Source organism: Calcarisporiella thermophila (genome assembly GCF_041956535.1).
Source record: "Calcarisporiella thermophila strain CBS 279.70 unplaced genomic scaffold VTP21scaffold_18, whole genome shotgun sequence".
Taxonomy (NCBI): domain Eukaryota; kingdom Fungi; phylum Calcarisporiellomycota; class Calcarisporiellomycetes; order Calcarisporiellales; family Calcarisporiellaceae; genus Calcarisporiella; species Calcarisporiella thermophila.
The window spans coordinates 659,742-679,117 of NW_027192208.1; the positions used below are offsets into that span (position 1 = coordinate 659,742).

The 19,376-nt window shown below is 53.9% G+C and overlaps 10 protein-coding genes and 1 non-coding gene across 11 annotated transcripts; 7 read left to right on the forward strand and 4 right to left on the reverse strand.

The window, feature by feature from the left end:
• Positions 1-414: 414 nt before the first annotated feature.
• On the forward strand, positions 415-3,079 carry VTP21DRAFT_3783 (uncharacterized protein; the record flags this gene model as incomplete). The annotated part of the gene is made up of 4 exons (XM_069394123.1): positions 415-520; positions 597-635; positions 699-1,349; positions 1,434-3,079. The coding sequence occupies 4 exons, from the start codon at positions 415-417 to the stop codon at positions 3,077-3,079; spliced, it is 2,442 nt and encodes an 813-aa protein (XP_069249221.1).
• A 646-nt stretch (positions 3,080-3,725) lies between these two features.
• VTP21DRAFT_3784 (uncharacterized protein) lies at positions 3,726-6,153 on the forward strand (the record flags this gene model as incomplete). The annotated part of the gene is made up of 3 exons (XM_069394124.1): positions 3,726-4,173; positions 4,317-5,072; positions 5,258-6,153. 3 exons carry the CDS (start codon positions 3,726-3,728, stop codon positions 6,151-6,153), a joined length of 2,100 nt encoding a protein of 699 aa, XP_069249222.1.
• A 718-nt stretch (positions 6,154-6,871) lies between these two features.
• Positions 6,872-7,519, reverse strand: VTP21DRAFT_3785 (uncharacterized protein; the record flags this gene model as incomplete). The annotated part of the gene is made up of 2 exons (XM_069394125.1): positions 6,872-7,161; positions 7,261-7,519. 2 exons carry the CDS (start codon positions 7,517-7,519, stop codon positions 6,872-6,874), a joined length of 549 nt encoding a protein of 182 aa, XP_069249223.1.
• A 656-nt stretch (positions 7,520-8,175) lies between these two features.
• Positions 8,176-9,000, forward strand: VTP21DRAFT_3786 (uncharacterized protein; the record flags this gene model as incomplete). The annotated part of the gene is made up of 3 exons (XM_069394126.1): positions 8,176-8,306; positions 8,421-8,900; positions 8,982-9,000. The coding sequence occupies 3 exons, from the start codon at positions 8,176-8,178 to the stop codon at positions 8,998-9,000; spliced, it is 630 nt and encodes a 209-aa protein (XP_069249224.1).
• Positions 9,001-9,277: 277 nt separating this feature from the next.
• VTP21DRAFT_3787 (uncharacterized protein) lies at positions 9,278-9,493 on the reverse strand (the record flags this gene model as incomplete). Its single annotated transcript, XM_069394127.1, has 1 exon — positions 9,278-9,493. One exon carries the CDS (start codon positions 9,491-9,493, stop codon positions 9,278-9,280), a length of 216 nt encoding a protein of 71 aa, XP_069249225.1.
• A 1,260-nt stretch (positions 9,494-10,753) lies between these two features.
• On the forward strand, positions 10,754-11,467 carry VTP21DRAFT_3788 (60S ribosomal protein eL36; the record flags this gene model as incomplete). The annotated part of the gene is made up of 3 exons (XM_069394128.1): positions 10,754-10,855; positions 11,186-11,320; positions 11,390-11,467. 3 exons carry the CDS (start codon positions 10,754-10,756, stop codon positions 11,465-11,467), a joined length of 315 nt encoding a protein of 104 aa, XP_069249226.1.
• Positions 11,468-11,728: 261 nt separating this feature from the next.
• On the reverse strand, positions 11,729-12,261 carry VTP21DRAFT_3789 (uncharacterized protein; the record flags this gene model as incomplete). The annotated part of the gene is made up of 3 exons (XM_069394129.1): positions 11,729-11,821; positions 11,893-12,062; positions 12,150-12,261. The coding sequence occupies 3 exons, from the start codon at positions 12,259-12,261 to the stop codon at positions 11,729-11,731; spliced, it is 375 nt and encodes a 124-aa protein (XP_069249227.1).
• A 272-nt stretch (positions 12,262-12,533) lies between these two features.
• VTP21DRAFT_3790 (uncharacterized protein) lies at positions 12,534-13,383 on the forward strand (the record flags this gene model as incomplete). Its single annotated transcript, XM_069394131.1, has 5 exons — positions 12,534-12,642; positions 12,706-12,804; positions 12,873-12,947; positions 13,022-13,159; positions 13,247-13,383. 5 exons carry the CDS (start codon positions 12,534-12,536, stop codon positions 13,381-13,383), a joined length of 558 nt encoding a protein of 185 aa, XP_069249228.1.
• A 762-nt stretch (positions 13,384-14,145) lies between these two features.
• VTP21DRAFT_3791 (uncharacterized protein) lies at positions 14,146-17,772 on the forward strand (the record flags this gene model as incomplete). Its single annotated transcript, XM_069394132.1, has 1 exon — positions 14,146-17,772. The coding sequence occupies one exon, from the start codon at positions 14,146-14,148 to the stop codon at positions 17,770-17,772; it is 3,627 nt and encodes a 1,208-aa protein (XP_069249229.1).
• A 544-nt stretch (positions 17,773-18,316) lies between these two features.
• On the reverse strand, positions 18,317-18,400 carry VTP21DRAFT_t200. Its single transcript has one exon. It is a non-coding gene; the product is annotated as a tRNA-Leu (tRNA).
• Positions 18,401-18,874: 474 nt separating this feature from the next.
• VTP21DRAFT_3792 (uncharacterized protein) lies at positions 18,875-19,075 on the forward strand (the record flags this gene model as incomplete). The annotated part of the gene is made up of 1 exon (XM_069394133.1): positions 18,875-19,075. One exon carries the CDS (start codon positions 18,875-18,877, stop codon positions 19,073-19,075), a length of 201 nt encoding a protein of 66 aa, XP_069249230.1.
• Positions 19,076-19,376: the final 301 nt, after the last annotated feature.

Below are 19,376 nucleotides of genomic sequence, written 5' to 3' on the forward strand. Positions count from 1 at the left end.
TTATCTTATTCATATTATTCACTGTAGTGATGTCTTTTCTTCTCTTTTTCTTTTCCTTTTTGTCTCTTCTTTTGTAATTTTCTCCTGCACAGCTTTATTTTTCTTCTTTTTTTTCTATTTCTCCACACGATAAAAATATAAATTTTAGAATCCATCCTCCCGTTCCGTCCTCAGCCGTAAATTAGCTTCGCCGCTGGTGTCGATTAAGGTTAGCCTCGAGCCCGCACTCCCCGTTCACCCGTAACCGGAATTGGCTCTCTTAATAACCGCATATTAGATTTTGAGGAGGGCTGTCTTTCTGAGACAATTACGTATAAAAAACACCACCGACTAATTTTTTCTACACCGAAAAATCTGGTATTAATGGCTTTTTTTCTCTTCCCCGTCCAAGCTATACTGTAACATGCTCACGCCATGGACACCAATCCAACCACCAAGCTCTCCTATTTCAAACGGAGAAAGATCATGATTGCTTGCAATGCATGCCGCAAGAGCAAGCAGAAATGTTCCAACAGTGAAAGTAAGTGTCTTCGGATTATCGAGGGGGGAGGGCGAGGGTCAAGACCCCGTCTGATGCCCGTCTGTTATTCTTATAGTTGATTCGCGGTTCCCCTGCAAACGATGCACGGAAAAAGGTGGGCCCCCCGACTTCTCCGGCTTCCAGCATTCTCTCTCTAAACGGGATTCATTTTCTATAGGCATTCCATGCGTCTACGAGAAGAATGATCGCAAAACCGAGAGCTTCGAGTCCCACCTTGAGATGATCGAGGCCTCTCTGCACAAAATCCAGCAGCGCCGCAAACCCAACGCCAAATCCTCCTCCACTTCCCCTGCATCCTCCCGCATCCTCACGGGCACTCCCTCTTCGAACACCGCTGACAACATGATCCAGCAGCTTACTCAAAGCGTTGCCGATATAACCCTCCACATCAACAATATAGAGTTCCCGGTGCTCCCGCAGTCGCCGTCCCTTTACCCTCGTATGGTCAAGATGCCACCGGTTGAGTTACAAAAGCGGCTCGTATCCCTCGCGCTTAACATCCGGTTTCGGATTGTGCCGCTCGTGCAAGCAGAAAATTTCATGCAGCGGCTGGGCGATGAGTCGAACCCGCCCCATCCAGGCCTTGTGTATGCATTGATGGCACACGGAGCAAAGTACACAGACGATGTTTCGTTTTGTTTAGATCCAGAGAAAATGGAGACCATGGGCGTGCCATTCATTGAAATGGCCCAGCGCATTGCATGGGCCGAGGTCAAGAAGCCGTCGCTGGCAACTCTTCAGACGCTGCTCTTGGTGGCCGTGTTTGAAGACGGAACGAGCCGGTTCAGCATGGCGCCCATTGTTACTGGTGAGCACGAGCTTTGTTGCTCTTTGTTTTGAGTATCTTTTGATTGATGACTAAGGTGATTTAACAACCTTGTCTGATCAATAGGCGCAACGGCCCGCATGTGTTTCCTCCTTGGATTAACCCGCGAAAAAACATACGCACGCCTGTCCATCCAGGAAAAGATCGAGTACCGCTCCGCCTTCATTCTGGCATGGCTCATCGAGAGCGCGCAAAGCTGCAGCGAGACAATCCGTCTCCCTTTCGCTTTCCCCGAGGGCAGCTACGACACCCAGCTGCGGTTTGGCCACGAAGAGTTGGAGGAGCTCCCCGAGCTCAAGTACCTCGAGATTTTTGCCGACATTTTCCGGACGCGGCGCTCGCTGTGGCTGGCGAGGTTCGATCGGTGGCGAGACGAAGAGCCCGGCCCCATCTCTCAACAGGAGTTCACGGGAGCCCTCCAGCAGATCGAGCGCATCAGAAACAGGCTTCCCCCGCTGCCGCCCTTTGACCCGTATCATCCCGAGGTGGATACCATGCCCAACACTCCAAGCGACATTGCGCAGTGGGCGCTTCCCCTCCACCTGATGAACGACTTCACAAGCCTTGAAGCCTGCCGTTTGCGGGCTGGCGAAGGGGTGCCCCCCACCGTCTACGAGCGGGTAATGGCGGAGGCCGCCTGCAGGATCACCACCACCATGACCCTCCTGGACGACCGCAGATACTACAACTTGACGTTCAACCTCGTGGTGACGGCCTCGCTTGCTGCGGCGCGGGCGCACCTGCATACCGCTCTCGGGGAAAGCTCCGAGTCGTGGATCGGGTTCCTGTGGCTGATGCGCAATTTGCGAGCATTGAGCTCGACGCTGGCGTGGGCGACTACGCTGGCGGGGCAGGACGTGCGGCTGCGCGTGGTCAACAACAGCCTCAAGGTGTGTAAGGCGGTTGCCGAGCGGTTCTATCCGCCAAATATGCCCATGCCCAACTTCCCGGGCGGATCTCCCCCCTCAGGGCCACAGACCTCGTCCTCGCTGCCACTGCCCTCCTCGATGTCTCCGATGCAGGCCTTTGTGGGCGGCATGCAGATGCCATCCTCGTTGCAGCAAAACTCGGTTCCCACCCTCTCGCCCGCGTCCTCCTCGTCCCATCCGCCGTATTTGCCCAATGCCGCCACCTCTTTCATGCCGATGCCCTCCGCCCTCCCCCTGGGGAGCTCCTCAGCTAGCGTTATACCCCCCGCATCCGCCCCCTCCTCTCCGCCTTGGGGATCTGTCCTTCACACGATTCCGCAGAAGTCAGTGTCGCCAGCAGCCTCTTCCATCTCCACTAACACGAACTCGCCCCCCACCAACTCACACTCCATACCCTCCTCTACCATGTCGGACCCTGCATCCCACCCCCTCACCCAGCCGTCCTCCACCCAACCTCCCCCACCACTTTCGCAGTCCCCCCTGCTCCACTCGATGCAATCCCACCTAAAAGAATGGAGTCACGGCGACCTGAATGCCTCGCTAGCTCTCCTCCTGACTCCGGGCCCCGGCTTCGATGAGTCGCAATACGAGATCCCCTCGTTGGTCACCAGCTTCCCTGTGACCTCAAGTGATTCCTCCTCGCCTTTTGTGGTGGAGAATACCGGAGCTTGCGAGGGCAACGACAATGGGTTGAGTGGCAAGAAGCCGGGTGTGGAGGAGCCGGTCCCCGACCTGGATCCAAACATGGGCGTGGTTGACTGGAATATGTTTTGGCAGAGCTAGCTTGAAATTTGATACTCAGTGGTCCTTATCTCGCTTATACCAGGTGCTAGTCAATAACGAGGTGCCTTCCCCCCCCCCCCCCTTCATGACGTCTGCTGTTTTTTTTTTCGCCCTCTTTTCTCCTTCATCTACTAGGTAGCATTCCCCCCCCCCCCTTTTTTTTTTCCTTTGTTTTCGCAGTCGCTATTTTCTACTACCTTCTATTTGTGTCTTCTTTAATGTTCTTATTTTTAGGTTTTGTTGTATATATTTCGTTTCTATTGTTCCTCGCGACTCTTTTTGTCCGCGCATCCCCCCCCCTCCCACGAAATAAAAAGTGACGATGGCGGTCACTCTATCTCATCTAAAGCATTGGACTTTGGTAGTAGATTTAGACTGGTTGGCTTTAGGAAATCTTAATTCTGGAGAAGGAAATCATTCCATCTAAGCGCTCGTGGTACAATTTTTTTTTTCGCAGAACCATTGAAAAATACCAAATAAAAAATTCGGCACTTCGAACTACCTCTATCCCTAATCTATTTGGTAGTAATTCGTCTTTTGATTTTGCCCTTGTTCCTCTCAGCGATTTGTATATACACCCCATTTTTTTCCGCGTACAATCAGCTCCTTTACAAGCGTCGTCAGCCTGCTCCCCAAGTGCGACCGAATGCAAGAACAGATGAGCTTTAATCTTTCGACTTTGGCAGAGACATCCTCCGCTGCGGTCCCGTCTCTGGATCAGCAACAGCAGCAACAGCAGCCCAGTCCGATGCAGATGTCACCGGTGCCGCAGCTCTATCCTCAGACCTCCGAAGACATCGCGTACCAGAAGATAATGGAGAAACTACAGGCAGCGCTCCGATCCTTCTCGCATCTGCTCGAGCCTCCAAATGTCCCAGCCAGCCCCGCGAGCCAACCTCCCCCCAAGCAAACGGATGATCATTCAGACCCGGATAATACAGTGCCGAAGCAGAAGGCTGCGCTCCCGCAAAAGTCGATGTCGGTGTTCCAGCGGCTGAGCTATCTCAGCACGGATGGCATGATTTCTAGCTCGCAGCAACAGAATGAGAAGGAGTCGAACTCTGGGAGAGAGCAAATTCGTAGCCGTGATCCGAGTAAGTTCAAAGCAGAATCTAATCCACATTACAGGCTCCTGGTCCTCTGTTTTTGTATCGCCCCCATTCTCATTCAAATCAGCCGCTATCTCACCTCCTCCCCATTTTTCTCGCTATTCTCTCCTTGGCCTCGCGGTGGATAGGAGTCTATCTGAGGGCACGAACCCCCCCGCCGGATGAGCCTCGACTTGAGCGACCTGTCGATCTCTCTCGCAATATCCTCCGCCTCATCCTGGACTTGAACTACTTCGACCACGTGAGTGAACAGCTCAACGAGCAAGCCAAGGACGCAAACAACACGGCCGATGCGCTACAGACCCGCATTGCCCAACTCGAAGCCGAGCTGGCCGCCCTCCGCCATTACCAGGCCGCTGTGGAGGAGGAGCAGGCCGGCATCCAGCGCGACCGGCAGTATGTCGGCCAGCTCATCCACGAGCGAAAGGCGGTGATGGAGGAAGTCATCCTGCAGAACGGCGAAACTCAGTTCCCGGAAACGCCGGCCAGCATGCTGCAGCTTATCCACGACGAGGCGAAGATGGAGGAGGAGAACATTGCCTATTGCCACACGTTCAACTTCGGGGACGGATGCGTGCGCGGGGGCGAGAGGGCGGGCGCTTGCGCCGACATGCACATTTGCTGCTTTTGCCAGGAGGAGCACCCCGTTTACGCCTGCGACAAGGTGCCTCTTGCCCTCGCCCATCGGCCCTCGGAGGCCCTCTCCCCCTACTCGTCTCAGCTCCAGAAGCTCACCTTCTCGATGCCCAAGAACAGCGGGTGGCAACCCGTGGCCACCTCGGGGATTCTCTCGCGGCTGAGAGCGATCCACGACCGAACCATCCCCCTCAGCCAGCGGCTCATTAACCAAACCCTGCTTGAAGGGCTCAAGGACATCACTGCCGGTAAGATCTCTTTCCCTCTCTCTTTTCTCCCTCCGTAGGGGTGGAGGGCGATCCGATTGAATTGCAATCCACAACCACCTGACGCTGCTTCTCTCCTTCCTCCATGACACCCTCGTCCTTAACACTTCTCTTTTTTCTCTTTCTTTCTCTTTCTTTCTGGAACTCTTCTCCTTTTCATGACCTAGAAACGGCCAACAAACTGATCCGGGAGACTTTATTCAAATATGGGTACAATGGTATCCATTTGCAGCCGCCCCCCGTCGATCCCTCTTCTGAACCCAAACTAAACGAGTCGAATTCCAAAAACGTCGCGCGGAACGAAGCCGCCTCGACCGGCAGCCTCGAGCGCGAAAAACCCCCCTCACGAACCGAACCGGTTCCCCCCTCTGCTACTAAAACGAAGACCTCCAAGAACGAGGACCCTCGTCCCCTGCCAAAGGCAAAACCGGCCGAGGGCAATGCTCCGCCTCCGGCGAAACCGCCCAACGATGCAAAAGCACGGGCGCCGACGAGCGAACGGCCTCCACGACCCGCCTCCTCCTTCAAGGGAGAAGAAAAGAGGCCCACCCGCCCCGAACGAATTCCGAGCTACGACAGGCGAGAGAAGGAGACGCGGCCCCACCCGCCGCCGCATTCGCGGTACGATCGCTACGAGGGGGCGGCATGGAAGGGCCAGAGCGCCTCGACCGCCTCCAATACCCTCTACGGTCGCTACCGGAGCCGGTTGGAAGTGCGGGATTCCGCCGACATACCCCCGAGATACCCGAGACGGTTTAGCGAGCCCCGCGAGAATGGCGAGAAGCGAGCCCCCCCTCCACGGGAGAGCCGGAGATTGCGCGACGACTCGCGAGAGCGAACCCGGGAAAAGCGGCCGGAGAACCCGCCTGAAAAGCGAATGGACACCTGGCTTCCCCAGGACCGCGATTGGTCGTTGCCTCGGCCACGGGCCCCGTCTCGGGCCCGGACTCGATCGCCGTCGCGCTCCCGGTCGCGGTCGCGATCCCCGTCCTCTGACGACAATCCGCGCTTCAAGCGTCTGAGGGCCGAGTGCGATTCACCCTCGAGGCGATCGGACGAATGATGCCATCCCCCCCGCCTACCCGGATCAGGCATCGGCGATCCCTTCCCTTCACAATGAAGGGCAGGAACAGCGACGTGTCATGGCAATCTCTCTTCCAATGCCCGTCGTTCTACCCTGTTTGGATTGAGATGGTGCCCCGAAGCTGTTCTCTACCCGGCATTATTTTAATTGTTCTCATCCCATGTATAAAATAGACGGACATTGAAGCTATTCTAACCCTTTTAGTACTAGCTATGCCACTTCTGCGGGCAAACGCGTGTTGGGACTGCCGCATCCTTCTCGACGGGAAAGTAGCATGAGGGAGGACTTCTCAGGACACTTTCCTGTCGAGCATCGCATTGGGCATGTCTTTCCACGGGCAAGACCATTTCCTCTACGTCAGACTGTGTTATTCTTATTTTTTATGGTTTGGGTTCCCTCCTCCCGGCATGGCGGATCATCTCAGACAAGCTTGTTGTCCGGGATGAGGGTGGAGGTGGTGGAGGTGGAGGAACTATGTGGCTCGTTACACTGTAATAAATTGGATGGTTCATTTCTGATTGAAGATAGATGAAACCTTGTTTAAGAAGAGGCAAGCGAGCCTCGGCCTACAAGCTTGAGCCATTTTCCGGCCAATTTTGCGAAAATTGAAATTGCATTGTTCAAATTGGTTTTGATTGCAACTTTACAGAGAGGATCATATCGGGTGACCGCGTTTGCAAACTCCGCGGGGCCTACTTCAGTCCCGCATGCCACCCTGCTTCCTCTCTCGGCCCTCGGCCCAGGGGGCTCCCCCCCTCCCCCCGCCCTCCTCCTGCCCCTGGCGGCCGCCACGGCTGTAGGAGATCGGGTTGCAACCACCCGTGTTTGGGCGGCAAAACCGCCCGATGTTGGGTGGGGGGGAGGGGGGCGGCTCTGGGACAGTTTCGTGTGAAATCATGGTGCAGTTTGGCTTAGTGAGGAAAGATGACACTAACACTTGGTTGTTTATGCGCTTGGTGAGCTCCTTGTGCCCCTCTCTGGTTTGGGCTATGCGCATGCTTGCCCAACCTCCGTTTGCAGAGCCATATTAATTACAAGTCACAAGACTCTGCGCATTGCCGTAATTTAACAAACGAGGAAGGTGACACGCATTTTCGTTGTGGTAAGGACTTGATGACGCATGCATCCCCATCACAGGGTTGGACAAGAAGCGGAACGCGACTGAGACACCGGCCTTCTTCACGGCAGGGATCCCGCTGGGACTCCTCTGGTGGCGAGGGCAAAGGCCAGCTGCCAGAGCGTGCGGGAGGGAGGGCGGCCGCGGCGGGGGCCGCAGAGAGAGGCAGGAGGGGGCAGAGGGGGGAGGAGAGGAAGCACCGCAACGGGGATGCAGGCGGCGAGTCATCAAGCAACTAGCTCAGGGTGATATTTCCATATTGCGGCTAAATGTAATTTGCACATATTTGCTACATGTTTCTGATCATTCAGGCATAATTTCCTCTCTCTTTCGTCTTCTCTGCCCCCTCATTTCACCGATCCTTTTGGCCCGCCGCCATTGGCCCGCCCTCTCATTTTCCTGTAATGTGATGCTCTGTTTATGTGCAATTTCCCTTTGTCAGAAAAGTTGGCCACCCAACTCATTTTCCCACACCGGCCAATCTCACACGTCCTTCCTTTTCGCGCTCATTAACCGCTTAATGACACGAAAAAGGAGAGAACAGTTTAATGCTTTTTTTTTGGGCCTCTTGTTCCCCCCCCCCCCTCTCTCTTCTTGCCCTCCTCTTCCTTCCCCTCTGGCCCTCATTCACGCCACTCGCCTCCCATCCACTCAGCTTCAAGACCCCAAATTGCTCTATAAAAGGCCCTGCCCATTTTCCCACCCTCCTTCCTCTTCATTTTCTGTTCCTCCCATTTCTCTCTCCACTTTCTCCCCTCCTGCTTTCCAGCGCCTTCATCTTAGACAACCTCCTCTTTAATTTCTCCTTGCTCCTTGGCAATTGTTGCTGCTACCTGCTTCTTGTGCTCTTCTCTTGACCCTTTTTTTAATCCTGCATATCCATCATGAGTGACGTTGAGGCTGCTCCTGCTTCTGCTCCTGCCGCCGTCGCCCCCAGGGCATCTGCCTGCGGGCTGGGAACATTCGCCTTTGCGATGTCCTTCTTCGTCTTGAACCTGTTGCTTGCCGGGGCATTGTAAGTAGCTACATCCCCCGCCCTCTCCTGGGTCGATGCTCAGGGGGGAGATGATCCTTCTCTCAATGCGACTCACGATCTCTCTCTTTCTTCCCCCCCCCCCCCTCTTTCTAGTGGAACGGATGCGTCGACCAACCTGGTCTTCGGTCTGGCCATCTTCTACGGAGGAGTCGCACAATTCATTGCGGGTCTTCTTGAGTTCAAGGCGGGCGACGCCTTTGCCGGCACCGCCTTCATCTCCTATGCCGCCTTCTTCCTCTCCTTCGCTGCCTTCTCCTTCAACGGCAGCAACGGGGTAGCCGCGTACGGAGCCAAGGCGGGCCACGCGATGGGCACCTACTTCATCCTTTGGGGCTTCTTCACCCTCATCCTGCTCCTCGCGTCGCTGCGCCGCCACCTGGGCCTGGTGGTGTTCCTGTTCTTGGTGTTCCTGGCCTTCCTGCTGCTTTCGATCGGCGCATTCGTCAGCAACTCCGGCTCGACCACCGCCGGCGCCATCATCGGCATTATTGCCTCCGTGGTCGCGTGGTATAACGGAATGACCGAGTTCATCAACAAGGACACCTCCTACTTCGCCCTGCCCTACGGGCGAAAGTAAGGGCGTGCTGGCGACCGCGACCCTGCCCCGCCTCCACCGCTCCCCTTGACCCCCCCCCCACGCCCCAACGATCACAGCCCCCACCGCCCAGTCTGAAATTCATATATTTCATATATTTTATGGTTTCCTTATCACGATTTCTTATGTATTCTAGTTTCTTTTCTTGCAGAGTATTTTCACTATAATATCTGTGTGTTCACTAATGCCTTGGCCTACTATGACCCATCTCCTCTTTGGAAGCGTTTTATTTTAATTAATAAATGTCCTTAATGCTCCTTTTGGATACTATTGCCCTTTCCTTTTTCATTTGGATTCACACAAGCTTTATTTTCCTGTCATCCCTTCCAACTTGGGACAAGGTTTCCCTCTCTTTTCAAAGGGCGCGAATTATTCCATTTTGGGCAGGTTCTCCTTTTGTGCTCCTCTCCGCATTTGGATTGGCGAGCAGGTTCATCCGCTTTTCAAACATGTACGGCGACTGCACCTTATCTTGCTGAAGCGAGGCTCGAGTGGCCGATCCCTTTGATTGATGATGTCCCTCTCCTGCCCCAACAATTCTGGAGAAGAAACCTGGCCGCACACTCAGCATGACTGAGCCGAACGAATGCAAATGAATCCAATCCGCAAATCTGACGAAGAACAGAAACAAGAGAGAACACGTAGCGGGGCGAGGGGGAGAAGCAGGGCCCAAGGGGTCAGTTCAGTCATCCCAAAATGCATTCGTTTTGAACAAAAGAGCACGCCAAGGCATGAAATTACGGAATGTATTCATGGAAGGGACAATGAGGAGCAAAGTCAATGGGATGGATAATCGAGAAAGACAAATAGATCCAGGGCGTTTGAAAGGTTGTTTTAGCTACTGCACGGGAGGCGCCTGTATCCTCGCTTCATGCTCCTCGCTTCCATGCCGCTGTCTGTTCAGGACAAAAACGTGGAGAGGTGCAATGCAAAACCAGATCAAGACCGAGGGGGGTTCGGCAGAGATCAAACGGCATCCACCTGCGTGAGAGGGTCTCATCGCTCTCGCGCCAATAGATGCGCGGGCTAAACATTGCCAACCGACGACGTCAGGTTGGCTCATCCTAGTGAACCGGCGTGAAGATTGGCTGGCGTCAACCCTGCATGGACCTCCCGCCCCACCATCGGCACCATGAGGTGGGGCCGAGTTTGTATAGAGCAGCCTAAGGAAGAGGATGCGGCAATACGCAAGGACACTATGCACACATGGCGTTATCGCCGTGGAAAAAAAAATAAAGCCTGCTCCCCGTTATCCTTCCTAATCTTACCGATATCGTGTCAAGTTCGATCCGTTTGGACCGGCTATCAACGCGCTCTTATCCTATTCAGCTGGAGTCGAAAAGCGCCCCCCCCACTAGACTTTTTTGAATGCCTCTCTTTATAAAATCGGGGCTGACCTTTATTACAGCAATGCAGAAAATATAATAAAATTGCTTGAGGGTGACTATGATTCATGTTCAACTAGAAAGTGCGTCAATTGTGGCCTTTTATTTGTACATTCAGATGGGAGCTAGTGAAAAGCCTATTGTAGACCCGTCAAGCAGATGGGAAGGCCACCCAGGGCGCGTAGGGGATTTCGTATTAAAACCTATAATGATAGTGTAGCATTCCTCGCATTGATATGCGCTCTACACATGATAGTAAGCATGAGTTCCTTAGAAGGCTCGGAGGAGGGGAAGTGATCTTGAGGACGCAATTCCTCTAGTTGAATTCATTGAGTGGAATCCAAACTAAGCCACGAGTTGTGACCGCCTCTGTCTCCCATCTTCAATCGAAACTTCCCGGCATCCCAGTCTCTTCCTCCTCTTTCCAACCATTCAATTAGAGAAAAATGTCGGCGCCACAACAGAGGTCGGGTATTGCCGTCGGTCTGCAGAAGGGTTTCATCACGACCCGCCGTGAGGTCCCCGTGAGACCATCCCGCAAGAAGGGTGTAAGTTATCTCTCCTATAGAATGCATAGATGGATGGATGGATGGATGGACAGATGGATAGAGGGGGGGAGAGGGGTTGAAGAGGACGAAGGGGAGGTTTTAGGCAGATGGATGGATCCTGGGTAGAATCCAGGGATAATATACAAGGGAGAAGAAGAGGAATATAGCCTGAGCGAGGAATTCTATTTTGGCTGGATAGGGGGGGATGATGGATTGATCCCAAGCCGATCTATAGTTTTTCGTGTGGAGATCCATCCGATCGATCTATGCATTTTATTTAAGCATCGTCTTACCTTTATTGATTCATCTATTTTTTTTGTGTGTATTTAGACTCTTTCCAAGCGCGTGCGCTTTGTCCGCGACATCGTCCGTGAGGTGGCTGGCTTTGCTCCCTATGAGCGCCGTGTGATGGAATTGCTCAAGAACTCCAAGGACAAGCGTGCCCGTAAGCTTGCCAAGAAGAGGGTGAGTTGATGTGCATCCGCCTGATAACCTCAATACCTGGATTAACCGCCGTTTAATTTCTTTTTGTAGCTCGGCAGCTTGGTTCGTGCTAAGAAGAAGGTCGACGAGCTCTCCACCGTCATTGCCGAGAGCCGCCGTGCCCACTAAATGGTATTGACTTTGGATATATCAGCCACTTTCTTTGTAATAAACAAGAGTGATTTGCTGCAAACAATTGTCGTTGAAGTGTCTCTTGAAACCTTGTTTCTACAATATACAGCCCTTCCTATCGTTATCTAGGGATGGAGCAAAGGATATCTATTTTCTAATTTTTTTTTATTATTCGAAATATTACACGCGTAACATCGTCTATTTGAATGAGAGAGAAAAAAAAAAAAGAAACAGGATAGAATATAGGGCAAGCGATGCTTAGAGGGCCTTGACGTTGATGTTATCGAATGCCTTCCTCTCATCGTGCTCTGCTGCGACCTCCTCGATGGTCTTCTTCAGGTACCGGACATCCTAAAAGAGCAAAAGCGGCAATCAGACACGATCTTCCCCCCATGCATTCATCCATGGTAGCAGCAACTTACATCCTCGGGCTTTAACCACTGGTTCTTTGGCAATTCGTCAAGGTTCAGCGATGCCTGGAACGCATTTTTGAAACGGAATGCACGCAGGTTGTTCTCCTCAGCGTTGGTGCGGCGGAGTGCCTCGCGCACTACATCGTTTTCCTCAATAACGATGTCGTCGTACTTCAGACCTGTAGAGGCCATGGGCGATGGCCACCACGGATGGATTTAGCAAATCGTCGACGAATAAACATGGGCGATGGTCGCCTCTGACTTACCGTAACGGCGGTAGCCCATGAGATTGGCATACCAGTTGGCAACGGGGGTCAGCATACCGCGGAGGAAGCGGCTGTTCTTGACATAGGGGGCCAACGTGTAGTTCACAAACATGTTGAGATGTGAAGGGAAACGACGGACTGGGATAGAGAAAAATCAAAGCAAATTGACCAAAAGGACAGGGGGAGTTTGTTGTGTTTGTGTTGATGACGCAATAGAGTGACATCATCTATTTATTTCACGAGCGAGAATGGGATAGAGGGGGCAGTCTGGAAAAGGATAAACGGTTTTATTAAGGAAACGCGACTGCTTTTATCGTTTTCTTCCATCGCCATCTATTCCACTTCTAGATAGTGTTCCGCGGGCAGGGCCAAGCCAATGGAGGGATGTTCAGCTCGAGGCGACAACTAGAGAAGCGGACAGGTCCGCACAACCTGGATCGATTCCATTACTTGCAAGAATTGGTCACTGAATTCCAAGAGACTCAAAGCCGTGGTAAGTTTTCTAGACTGTGTTAGGACAGAGAGGCTCGGCTCCCGATCTCACACAATTGAATAGACGATCGGTTGCAGGTGCTCGCCAATCTCGCCAATTTCGCCTACGATCCCATCAACTATGAATGGATGCGGAAGCTCAACGTCATTGACCTGTTTTTGGGTATGAAAATTGCTGTTTTGAGAGCTAGCGCGGCGTGTCGCAAGGGGCTGACCTAATTGCTTGCGTAGATGTGCTAGCCGAGGAGGAAGGGGGCGAGAAAATGAAAGAATTCGCCATAGGAGGCCTCTGTAATCTTTGTTTGGGTATGTGTTGCGAATCATGGCCGATGCTGGCCCTTGGCTAGGCACTAAACTTGTGGCCCTCATTGTACGTTTAGATGGCAAAAACCGGGAGCTGATCGTGGAGGGCGATGGCATCCCGCTGGTGGTGTCGTGTCTCTCAAGCCGCAATGAGGAAACGGTTCTCTCCGCCATCACCACCCTCATGTTCCTGTGCACACCCGCCACATCCAAAGGTAGGCTGAAAGAGGAAGCAGGCGCGGGCGTTCTAGCCCGCGCCTGGTCGTCGGAGAGGGTCTGACCGTCCAAGTTTGGTCTCGAAGCTATTCTGATAGGAAGCGTCCGCGAGTGCATGTTGCAATTTGTCCACTCGAGCAACCGGAGGCTTGCGAATCTTGCCACCGTGTTCGTGGAGGACTGTCTCGTTGGCAGAGCTGAGTCTGATTCAGCAGGAAATTAAAGCGGCCGGGCAACCAACGTGGGCTTGCACAGAGAGGATCCAAAACCTTGCGCGTTGGCGCCAGAGCACGATGCGAGCTTCGGAGTTGCGGCCCAAGGGTTCACAGAGAAATAGAGTTGGATGAACCCGAATAAAATACAACCCTAACCGCGGGCTCCTCGCATCCTTCCCAATTCTTGTTCTCTGCCCCTCTCGAGGCCTCTCTCTGCCTTCGCAACCCAACCGCCCCTGGCCCTCGCCTCTCCTCTGCAAATTCCCCGGCTAGCCCAACCCTCTCGCGCTACCGCTTGTCCCCTTTCTCGAGCGTCCTTCCGGCTGACCGCTCGGCTACAAGGTAGGCCGCCCTCCTTCTTCCCTCCCCTCCTCCTAATCCCTTTCCGGACTGCTAAATGGTCCGTTGTCGCTCCCGCCTTCTGGCTAATGGTGCCATTGCTCCCTGCTCCTTCGAGCCATTTCTGGTGTTTGAATTGGGCTTTCTGTTGCTCCTTTATCCATTTCCTTGCAATTCTCAATTAAAGAAAAAAAAATACTCATTGTGAAATTGTAGCTGCTACCCGCCGGCGATTCCCTCATTTCCCTTCTTCGGGGCGCAAGAGAGAGAAAAGAGCATCCCCCTTCCTATGATACTGCCTGGAAAGAAAACTGAAGCTCCATTATCAATGAAATATTCGCCTGAGCCCCATCGTTACCGCTGAATAGTAAAACTTGCCCTCGATTCCATCCCCACCATTCTCTCCATTCTCCAAACCCCTGTGTCTCGACATGCGTTACAACTCTATCCCTGCGTCAATGTACTCCATTGCCGAGAAGGATGCGGATGCCTCTGCCTCGGGCCATCCCCTCCTCAACAGCGCCGCCCCCACCTCCACCTCCCCCAGCACACGCTCGCGCTCATTTTCCAACACCTCGGACTTGAGTGTGACGATCGAAAAGGAGGATTGCCACACGGTGCAGGTGCACTTTGCGGGCTACGTGAAGCACAACCATAGCAACTCGCTCTTTCGTAAGGCGCGGCGCGATTTCTGCGTCCTCACCAACGCGGGCCTGTATCGGTTCAAGTCGCAGCAGAAGGCGGAGCAGGTGTTCACGCGGCTCGATCCGGCCGCGGTGATTCCTGCAGCCGACGTGAAAATCCCGTCGGACAGCGACATGATCCTGACAAAGCACATCTACGGCGTGTACCGCCCGGCGCACCCCGGGTGCTGGGCCTTGAAAATTCTGCACTTCCACCCGGTGACCAAGGTGCCCATGAGCATAGCCATGGTATTGGACTCCGAGCACGAGCTGGGGATGTGGGTGCTGGCCTTTCGCCGGGCGGTTCAGCGCTGGCTGGGCTCCATGGTCACGGTCACCCCGACCAACCAGCAAATGGCTCTGGAGCGGATGCGGCGGGTCAAGGACCTGCCCGACCGTACGGAGCGTATCCTCCTCCAAAAAGTCGCGCTGCTCCATCACCCGAACCTGCCCCACCACGCGTTGAAGAAGGCGAAGCAAGCGCCCACCCTGCCCAACGTGGAGAAGGAGATCCTCGGCACCGAGCCGAGCCTCAACGTGTGCCTTGCCATCGGCCGGTACAACCTCTACCTTCTGCCCGGGGCGTCGGCCCCGGATCCGGAATACGTGCGCGTGATCGGCCAGGAGGATCGCCACGGCCTCCTCTCCATCGTCGAGATCCGCACGGACGGCGGCGACGACACAATCCACCTTTCCCTGCGCCGCCGCAATGGGGTGCCGTACACCATCACCTTGGTGACGTCGTTTGCCTCGCAGGTGATCAAGGAGCTTGTCCGCTCCATCGACACCCTCACCCACGTCTCCCACCCGCACCAGCGCGGATACCGCCTCTCGGTGCCCGACCCCCAGCCCTACACCGGCCTCCGCCCGCTCCTCGACATGGGCAAGCTTCCCAGCCGGGGCTTCCAGGTGTCCCTCGAGGCCCACTGCGCGGGTTCGGCCGTCAACGCTTCTCGCATCAAGGTCGAGCTCACCCCGCTCGAACAAGGGGTCCGAGTGCAGCTCCTGCCGCCCGAGGCCGGGGACAGCCAGCCCTACAATCGCTTTGAGCTGCTGGCGTTCTTCAGGGCGGTGCGCGGAAACCTCCTCTTTCGCGAGGTGGTGGTGCGGGACGTCAGCCTCGCCGACCTGGAGCACTGGATCCCGAGGGAGGGCGACGGGTGGGCCACGTTCCCCGACAGCCACCAGTCGCAGCACGACGTGAACATGCTGGCCTCGGAGCTGTACGCGCTGGTCATCTCGAACCGCAACCTCCGCAAACTCGATCTCACCGCATGCGGCATTCTTGGCGCGGGCCAGCAGCATGCGGCCATCTCCGTCATTGGGTCGGCCATGTGCACCAAACAGGTCGGGCTGAACGCGCTCTACCTGGGAGGGAACCGGATCCTGAGCGAGGATCTAAGGAAGCTGGTCGAGGGGATCCGGAGCAACCGCAAGGCCATCCGCGAGTTCAGTTTGGAGGGGTGCGGGCTGGACGGCCGGGAGGTCGCCATGCTCCTTGCCGCGCTGTTGGAGGGGACTCCCGAGCACCTGACCCACTTGGACCTCGGTGGCAATGCCCTGGAGAGGGACGCACGCGAATGGCGGGCCCAGTTGGACGAGCTGTTGCACCGCGCCACCCGCCTGCGCACCCTAAACCTCGGCGGCTACTCCGCGATCGAGACGGTCCCGCTGCATCTCACTCTGCTACGGCAGCTTGACGTGAGCGGGGTCCGGCTCGGGGATGCCCAGATCCATTTCCTCACTGAGTATCTCGCCTCCGATGCCGGCCAAGGGTTGGAGCGGCTCGCCGTAGAGGCGTGTCATCTCCATGGCGGGCACCTCGCCCAGCTCTTCCACTTCGCCCTCCCAAAGATGCACCTCTCCGCGGGCCGCAACCCCCTGGCCCGCGAGCTCGCCATGCTGCCAAAATTCTCGTTCGCACTGCTGAACAAAACGGGGCCCGAGTCTCTCTCCCTTGCGCACACCGAGTGGGACGACTCGACCTTCCGCGAGCTCGCGGAGTGCTTGGCCCGAAACGTCTTCCTGAAGCGTGTGGATCTGGAGGGGGTGCGCATCCTGGGGGGCGCGTCCGAAGACTCGGCGAGGGTGCTGAAACTGTGGATGCGGGAAAACACTGTGCTGGAGGAGCTGAGCGTCCGGGGGTGCTCCAGGGCGGCGGCCAAGGAGGGCGACAAGGGACAACGGGTGCTGGCGAAACTGCTGGTGAGCGCTCTGCCCACGCTGGCCGAGAATCGCTCGCTCCGCAAACTGGACCTGACGGGGCTTGGCGTGGGCGATGCAGGGGCGATGGCCATGGCGGAGGCTCTTCGCCACAATACGACGCTTCACACGCTCAACATGGACGCGAACGAGATCACGATGGAGGGCTTCTCCGCGCTGCTCCACGGCATCACCGAGAACTCGACCCTGCTCCACTTCGCGAAGCCGAGCAAGGACGTGTGGCACCAGGTGCAAATCCTGTCCGAGGAGATTATGGCCACCTACCAGTACGAGCAGGAGATGCGGTTCTTCCTTGCGCATTCGACCGGGGCCGACGCCCGGCGCACCAAGGAAAATGTCGAGGTGCAGATTCAAGGGCGCAAGGCCGCGGAGCTGACGAGGAGCAGGATCGGGCCCATGGTGGACGAGATATGTGCGATGGTGGAGCGCAACTGGAAGAACCATCGAAAGGCGGCGGAAGCGGCCCTCGCCAAGGGGGCCGAGCCCGCCTCAAACCTCGAGTGGGAAAGAGGTGTGGGGGAGAGGAACGCAATGCGCTCAGGCCCATTCTCTTCCCTCTCGCCCACTTTCTCGATGTCCCCCACCGACTCGCCCATCCCGATGCTCACGTCCATGCACCCTCCACCTCCTCCCCCGCCTCCACTTACCTCTCCTTTACCCCCCCTTCCCCCTTTTTCTTCTCCTCTCCCTCCCCCGCCTGCCTCTCGCAATGTGGCGCGCCTGACGAGCACCAGCAAAAGGCAGGACTCTCTAGGGTACTCCTTCTCCTCTCCCGGCCTCTTCTACGAGGAGACAGACTTCAACTCAGCGAGCGTGTCTCCCAGCTCCGAGCCCGTCACCCCCATGCAAGCGCAAATGTATCATGGATCGCCTATGTGGACCCATGGAACTGCAAGCAAACAGAAATTTGCACTTCCCCCTTCCTACACCCCGCACGACCCCTCCTTCACTTCCCCGACCTATCTAAATAGAAACTTCGGCAGGAGAGAGGACTTAGCTGAGGCCGAGATCGAATGCGGAGACCGGGAACAGAACGAGGTGTTGGTACCGGCAGAGCTGTTGATGGGACTTGATAATCTCAAGAGCCATGGGGAAAGACCTGTCGTGAACAGCCGGAGCATTGAGGCAGAATTGAAGCAATTGAAATTTTGATGCTGCAAGTGCAGCCTCCCTCCCCTCCTCCCTTTTTTTTTTTTAATTTCCACTGTTGCTACGATACCTATACTCCTACTTCTTATTTATCTCTTTTATTTATTTATTTATTTTATTTTATTTTATTTAAATATTTATTATTTTCGATGTATTGTATACACTTTTTTTCTTTATATATCTGCAATATTTATGTAAAATCCTAACTCGGCTAACTTTTACTATAGAAAGTGGGGAAAAGTTGATGTTATATTGTCTTTAAAAAAAGCTGATGGTTACCAACCGACGTGTTTTTTCTTTCTCTATTTATCTCTTTTGAGGGGGGGAGGGAACGGTGTAATAAAATGCAGTTGGTATTTGAAGTCTCGTTTACTTCAACTTATGAATTTGCATTGAGTTGACTGACCGCAATTTCATGGAAATACTAACCAAACAAACAAACTGAAGGGAAGGCGTATATCTTCTTGTTGTTTTAGAGTCACTCTAGAAGGCAGGGATTCAATCAGCTTTATATTGATAGAAGGAAAGAAACGAGACAAAAAAATTTTGACGAGAGTGGGATTCGAACCCACGCCTCCTGATAGAGACCACGACCTGAACGTGGCGCCTTAGACCGCTCGGCCATCTCGCCTGATTTTGTCATGTTTTGTTACGAGATAATTGGTTTTTGTATGGGGAAGTCACAGAGGCAGTCACATAGACATTCAGAAAGCGCGATATCTTTCAAGTAGAGCAGCCAATGGAATTGATTACCGCTACGTTGCCGACCCCTCGTGGTTACTCGCCGCCCTCGTGGTTACTCTTATACTCCCTCATGGCTATCTTATTGATGTTGAATGATACTTTGTTGTCTTATCTATCTCATCATTGAACACCAGTGAGAATTATTCTCCTTTGATCACAATTCTATTTAAACCCTTCGGTTTATTTTAATGTTCAACACCAATTCCCTGAATAATTAAGACCAATCTCTTATTTTTATTATTAAGATCCGGATACCCCTCCACACAAACCTCCTTTCGCCCGTAACAGTTTTGTCACAGAAATGTTGATATTTCATACAGACTGCGCCACGAGTAAAAATCTTCTTTTCTTCTTTAGTTTTATGGTAGCCATAACCAAACAATTTGACCACGAACTACAGCGAGGAATAAAGTCCAAGTGGTGGACGGCAATGAAACAGGAACGGAAAAGAGACTTCATCGATAAATGGTCAAGGGGAAACTGGGTGAACATCATAGATGATTCTGTGATTTTCATCCAGGACACCTCTGAAGATCAAATCCCAGCCCCAACTCCGGCTTGAGAACTGCACCCAACCCTCCACTGCTGTATATTAATACCATCTCCTCTATCATTCTTTTCCCTACCTTTCCTTTTTCCTTTTTTTTCCCTTTTTTCTCCCTCCTCTTCCTTTACTTTTTCAATCCTTCACTTCTTTTCGTTAATTCATGTACATAAGCAGCTTATCTTAATACCATTGCACACAATTTTTTGTCCCCCCCTCTTACAGTTATTCCTATCCCCTTCTTAATTAAGCTAATTGCTGTTTCCATACTTTCCTAGCTCTCTCCTCATCACCTTTTCTCTCTTACTCTTACACTTAA